Source organism: Fusarium graminearum, chromosome 2 (genome assembly GCF_000240135.3).
Source record: "Fusarium graminearum PH-1 chromosome 2, whole genome shotgun sequence".
Classification (NCBI taxonomy): Eukaryota; Fungi; Ascomycota; class Sordariomycetes; order Hypocreales; family Nectriaceae; genus Fusarium; species Fusarium graminearum.
The window spans coordinates 1159228-1165826 of record NC_026475.1 but is presented as its reverse complement, the minus strand read 5'-3'; the positions used below and the strand labels follow the sequence as shown (position 1 = coordinate 1165826).

The following is a 6599-nucleotide window of genomic DNA, read 5'->3' as shown; positions in this document are numbered from 1 at the left end:
CTGTTGGCCCAGTTCACGAAGATCACGTTCTGTAACCACACGTTGAGGCTGCATACTTGCCGAGTCTGGACTTGAGCTTCCACTGTTGCGTCCCAGACCGTCGCAGTAAGCTTCCATGTGCTTCAGTCGAATGTTGACACTACGGGCACTGGCTTCCAAGGTATTTCGAAGGTCCATCTCGGCAGCCACTTGTCGATCTTCCAACTGACTAATCGATTTGGCGTGTTTTTCCTTCATCTTTTCCTCGTCCCCGACATGTTGTTGCAACATCGCCTTCCTTTGCTCGACAAATCGGGACCGCATGTGCTCTCTGCCTTCTTCAAAGAATTTGAGGAAACGAGTCAGCTCTTGTTTTTGTGTCTTGGCCATGTCAGAAAAGTCCCCTTTGTTGCGCGTTTGTCGCTCGGCTTCCAGTCGTTCAGCTGAGGCTGCCGCGGCAGCTGTCTCCTGCATGGCCTTCTCTTCCTCATATTCAGCCAACTGAACCTGCTCGTCCCTTCTCCTCCGTTCCATCTCTTCCTCTTGATTACAACTGTTGGGGCACCCGGAAGTAAAATCCCATACACCACCGCAAGTATAGCAAAACTGGGCTTTGCACTTGCAAGTCATGTGCGAGCTTTCCTTTTCTTGTGAAACCAAATTTTGACACTTGTAGCACCTCTTCCAACCGGCCTTGCCCTCTGTTTTGATAACCTGGTCCAGTTCCCAATCCTCCGGGCAGTCCTTTCCCGTAGGATGGGCGTTACGTTTGCACATAAGGCAAACTCTAGTGTTGCATTTGCGACATGTGACATTTGATGGATATTTGGGATCCAGTTTTTGACGTGGTGGAATGAACTCGCCACAAGATGAATTCGAACAGAATACCCTCGCTTGCCAGGGTGTGCTGTACTGGACGATAGCCTTTAAGAATTCCTGCTGAGCATCGCGGCTGAGCAGGTCCCTTACCACCGAGCCGGGTAGCGGCTGGGCACAGCACCTCGGAGGCATGCTAGATTCGTCAGACATGGCCGCATGAATGAGTGACCTTAAACAGTTATTGCAATACGTGTGGCCGCATGAAACACTGTGCAGTGATTTCGAGCTTTTGAAATCGGCACGGCAGCTCACACAGGTCCTACGACAACAGTCAGTATGTTCTGGACCTGTAAGACAATATCAATCGGAGTCCGGGTTACGCACAGAACGACCTGAATCGGCTGGGGGGACCTCTTCTTCCATCGTAATTTGAATCCTGATTTGACACTGAATAAACTGCGTTTCGTCTTGCCGCTAAAAATGCTTGGAGGAGAATCGGCGGGCAAAAGCGATTGTCTTGTAGTTTTTGGGTGGTTATGGTGAGGATCAATCACAGACAGGTATCGATCGTATTGGCCAAAGCTAAGATCATTGGATTGGCGACCACTTGATGGCGCTGGGTCAGGCGTAGGCGGACCAAACAATGACGAGCGTGTTGTCAAGGCGGTACTGGTTGAACCGCTGGAAAGCATAGAGAACGTCCGCGCATTGTAGGCCGTTGAAGCCGACTCGACGCTTGACGTGTTGCGTTTATCAGCGACTGGTGCACTCGAGATGCCGAGGGCACTCGCTTTAGACACAAGGTCATCCTCGATCTGGTTCTCTGTTCTGCCATCCCGTAATTGCAGTACGTTGACGAAGTAGTCCAAGTCGTTTAGCTCGGGAGCTGTGGCATTTGTGTTAGTTTCTGCGCCGTTGTTGGCGCCAAGGCTAACGCTTGTGGTGGTGGAAGGCGTTGTTGTGGTTGTGGTGGAGTTAGCCATATCAACAGCGATGACCGGACTCTGGCGAAGGACTGTCGCGATCATGGCTTGGGGGAAACGGCTGGTTAGCCAGAGGTGGTGAGAAATGTGGCGGTGAAGTTGTCAAGTCGAGTCGGGTCGGAATATGATATGATCTCAGTGCATCGTCGAGAGAAAATACAAGATCGGTAGAGGAAATAGTTGTTGTAAGCTGAGAATGGAGACAGAAACGAGGTTGTCGTGGTTTGATTTGATTTGGTTTATTTGCGTGGGGTGAGGCAGTGAAAGCTGGTTGAATCTTGACTTGGTATGGACCTAGGTAGTACTGTAGGCGGCAGGTACTAATGTATGGGGTTGGGCGGTTCCTGTGTCTTTTGAAGTTGGATCAATAATGGAGTAGAACAAATCAGACCAGACCAGGCCAGGGCCAGACCAGATTAGGGCGATTCAGCTGGCGATTGACAGTTGGCAAATATGCGACACCTCTTTTCTTGGATTTGCGTCAATTCAAATCGTGGGCTCGCATTCGATCCAATGCCAGTTGCTGGGAGAAGAGTTCCGGCCGGAACGTTGGAGGTAAGTTTAGTGTGGATCGAAGAATGACGACGGGTTGAGGTAGGTAGGCAGCTGTTAAAGTTCGATGGTTGAAGATTGCGCCACTAGGTAACGGCAGGCGAGAAGAGAGAGAGTGTGTGTGGGAAGAGGCAGAGAAGGAGATAGGTCTGAATATAAGTTCAGGTGTGAAATAGCCGGGTACCGTATTAAGAGAAAAGAATAGAGAAGAGAAGACAGAAGGAAGTATTGAATGTTCCGTACTCGATATAGAAACAAAGATTCCGATGGGCGCAAAGATGAGCCGGAAACAAGACTAAGAAACCCGAGATAGAAGGGGATGGAGTCGTCGGTTTTAAAAGACCAAGGTCGAGGGCAGTCCGAGAAGCCGGGATGGGATGGGATAGGATGGGATGGTGAGCTCTTATTTAATTAATAGCCTGACCCAGAATCAAGCAGGAGGGGACCGAACCGACCCTCTTTACTTGGGAGGGATACCTGCTCCGAAAGAGAGCATTCAAAGGTTCAGGGCCAAACCGTAATGGGATGAGGTGAGCAGATCAGAGACAAGGCTAGAGTTGAGTGAGTTGAGTTGAATTGAGTTCACGGTACGGCTTACAGGGTTGTCAATGCTATTATAATGGGGAAACAGGTATCTGTAGGTAAGCCGTGTACTCGATTCGCCCAACTACCCAATTCTCATGCATCAAGGGACCATCCAACAATGTTATCTACACGGTACACGCTGTTTCATTCGATTCGACTCGGCTCGATACGAACCCATTTGCATCGTCATCAGCATCGAGATTTGAGAACTGTACGGAGCATCCGACATGCGTAATAGGAATATCCATGATTGTTCATCCACCTCATTCTCATTCTCATTCTCATTCTCATTCACATTCGGCCTTGGCCCATTGGGCATTAGATGCACCGTAAAGGACAGGCAAACTAAACAATACAGAGTCCACCAACAACCTGAAAATCAGATCAGACCTGGCCCAAGCAAATAATCAATCAATCAATCACCTCGGGACGGGTCAAACGTCAACGTCAATGCCAATACCAGGGTTCGGCTGACTGAATGAGCGAATGACTTACAAGGGCAGGGCGGCAAACCAAAAGCAAGACATGGGTGTCAAGTGTTGAAAGACAGGGAGGATAAATGGGGAACAAGAGTCACAGGAAGAATGTGTAGCTATATTAATCATATGAGGAACTTGTAGTTACAATGTAGGGGGTCAACTTTTCTTATCCCTTGAAGCATCTGAGCCTGCATATCCGGTCTCTCCCTTTGCGTTGTTGTAGACGAGGAGCCTATTGTTCTTCTTGCTGCATATTTCCAGCGATGCTCACTGCCCCCATCGTATAGTGGTCCCGTGTCGTCTCACAACAGCGGGGAGTTGCCTGCCTTGAATCGTCCGTGCCGCAAATTAGATGTAACCACCAAAAGCCGTTCCTGTTCCTGTTCCTGTCCTGAATTTGTCCCCGGCAGTCAGGTAAGGTCGGTCAGGTAAGGTCAAGCCAAGCGCCACGGGCTGAACAGGGTGTGTCTGGCCCACTGAATGAGGCCCATTGCCAAGAAGCCAACATGATTAGCTTCACTGCCCATCCCGCTATTGTTAGGGATACTGTTTGTGCTGTTCTTCACTTCGTCAACGATTGCTTTTTTGTCCCCTCCAGTGCTTTACTTTTATGACCCACGGACCACACAAGGAAGGAAAGGACTTCTGTTATACGCCGAATAATATATTACTACTTTTTCAAGGTTGACGTAGCAATTGATATAATTAATACAAAGCACGTCCGTCTCGTGAAGTAGAACAGGCTCTGTCACCAACTGGACAATTTCTGTCGGAATCCAATATGTTGATCGTCTCGCCTATCATGACGTAAAATGAAAGCTATCTGGTCACCTAGACTAGCCGATTACTCTAATGATCAGCCTATAAATTTTGCTTGTCATTCGTGTCGATCCTTTATCAATTGGCACAAGCTGGGTCAGTCGTTGTGATAGTGATACAGCTAGTAAAAATAGTATGTAATCTGCATGTGTGTATGCATGTGCTTGGTTGAAGTCGATTTCACTTTGTCTAACTCTCGATAAAAACGCTTTTCGTAAACACTTTGGTAGCCAATAAGAAAGCAGACATACGCTTTGACTCAATAACTCATGATAGGTATGTCGCTAAAAACAACTAATGCTTTCCTTGGGTACAGATGTATGACATGGAGTTTGACCCGCAACAACACAATTGCATCTTTGCATGTGGGCATTGTGCACTGGAATACAAGTGCGGTATGCACTAACTAGGTAGCTGCAGTACAGTCATTGATAATGCAACATCAAATGTGACCCTCGGATGAACGAGTCCTTCGTATTTGTTCGCGTTACAATCGGGTGCGCAGCCATCGCACACATTAGGGGACGAAAATTGGAAGAATAAAAAGCACTTCCGACGATCACCGTATCTTTATTTTCCAAATATTTGGGCGAGCTCCATCCCGTATTGGGCATCCTTGAAACGGTGTTGATAAGAGACGTAATAAAGAAAAAAGCAAACATGATATCATTGGCGATACAGTATTAGTACTCCAATACCGAGATCAGCGTACAGGTATGATGTACATATCATGAACCGAGAAAAGCCTCACATGACGCATCTGCAGGCTTTCGATCGATTGAAGGTTGTTTGCTTGTCTATCACGTATTAGAATGTGAATTGTCTGTGATTTACGTAGACCTTGATATCCCTCAGCGGTAGATCACCCGCATGTCTCGGAGTGATAGCCACAATGAGAACTTGCGCCAAGGGAAAACCCCACACCCTTTGATCAAGGGTTCTGCACCCGGATGAATTTGTAAAGAACCGGATCTATTTAGCGCTCTCCAACCGAGATATCGTGCAGTTCAATCAACTGTTCCACGTATGCAGCTGCAACGTCGTCTAAGAGAAATCTAGACATGGAATGGCAAGGGAGACGTCGGCAGTATGTGATATGAGTCGTTGGGAGCTAGGAACTGCACTGCAAGTTCCAGGCCTTCATCCCTCTGACCAAAGCCGCTCATGTTTCCAAGCCAATGGGTTCCTATTTCTAGACTCTAAGGGCACACACATTGATGTGTGTTATGCGAATGTGAATGCAGAATGCCCTATTGGCACAGCTATTCAAAGGCGCCTGATCAATTACCTGAAACTCTTTACTAGCTTAACCAACACATGCCACCAGAGGGCCGTTCACCTTTGCCTGATACTGACTCTTCAGCCGCCCGTCCGGCCGAACCATCGGCCGATCACACATGAATAAAGTCAGTCGATCAATTTAATGGTCGACTAGCTGCAACCACTCAATAAACCCGACACCAACTAGAGAGAAACGCTCGACCACAGATTGGTGGAGGCTATGCTCCTCACAGATGCAAGCTCGCGGGAACTAAGAGTTAGTCCAAGTTCATAGTAAAAACGCACATAGGTATTTAGGTATTCGAGTCAGAAACTCGACCTTGGCCAAAGCTTGCGCCCGCCGGGTGAGTGGTTGAGGTGAGTCTCAATCGAGCAGTGGACTTGATTTTCCAGCGATGAATATCGCCCAAGATTTTCAATATGATAATCGAGGTTCAAGCGGGCTAGGCTGAGCTGAGCGGGAAGTTAAATGACAGAAGCTGGAACTTCCGTACTACATCAACCAATAGCTATGCGTCAGAGCCAAGACATCAAAAACCACCATTGTTCTAATTACGCAGACATCCAAACTTCGGCAGCCACTCAGTATCAGCCGCTTTATACCATTTGTAGCCATTATAACCCAATACTATTATGCCTTATTCTTGCCTAACTTAGGTCCCAAGCCAAGCGTACTAAGGTCACAGACTGTCCGTATGCCGGCAAACAAAAACGGGCTGCATGAGTGATCGACGCGGATCGACGATTCCCGAAGCCAAGACTAGCCATCAATAACGGTTTGACCTCTCTCATGACAGGGTACAAGACACTGAAGGCTCCACACCAGACTATAGCTATGTAATATTTCAACATATGCTCATCTTTCTGAACTGATAACCTCTCGAATTTGCAATCTCAAAAGGCCCACACTGATACGCTGCAATACGAGGGCCTGAGGCGGGGATTGCGATCAACACCTTCACCCAAGCTGTCGGTGCAGGCAAAAACCAACAACCAACATGTTTGACTCATCACCAACAGCTGTTGGTTGACAGCCATCATCAGCTGACACAACTTACAGACACAGTTCAGGGGTCTATCCAATTATGCTAAAGACATTCAT

The 6599-nt window shown here is 47.8% G+C and overlaps 1 protein-coding gene across 1 annotated transcript; it reads right to left on the bottom strand.

Moving 5' to 3' along the window:
- Positions 1 to 1106: 1106 nt before the first annotated feature.
- Positions 1107 to 1826, bottom strand: FGSG_08639 (uncharacterized protein; the record flags this gene model as incomplete). Its single annotated transcript, XM_011321801.1, has 1 exon — positions 1107 to 1826. The coding sequence occupies one exon, from the start codon at positions 1824 to 1826 to the stop codon at positions 1107 to 1109; it is 720 nt and encodes a 239-aa protein (XP_011320103.1).
- Between the last annotated feature and the right edge of the window lie 4773 nt (positions 1827 to 6599).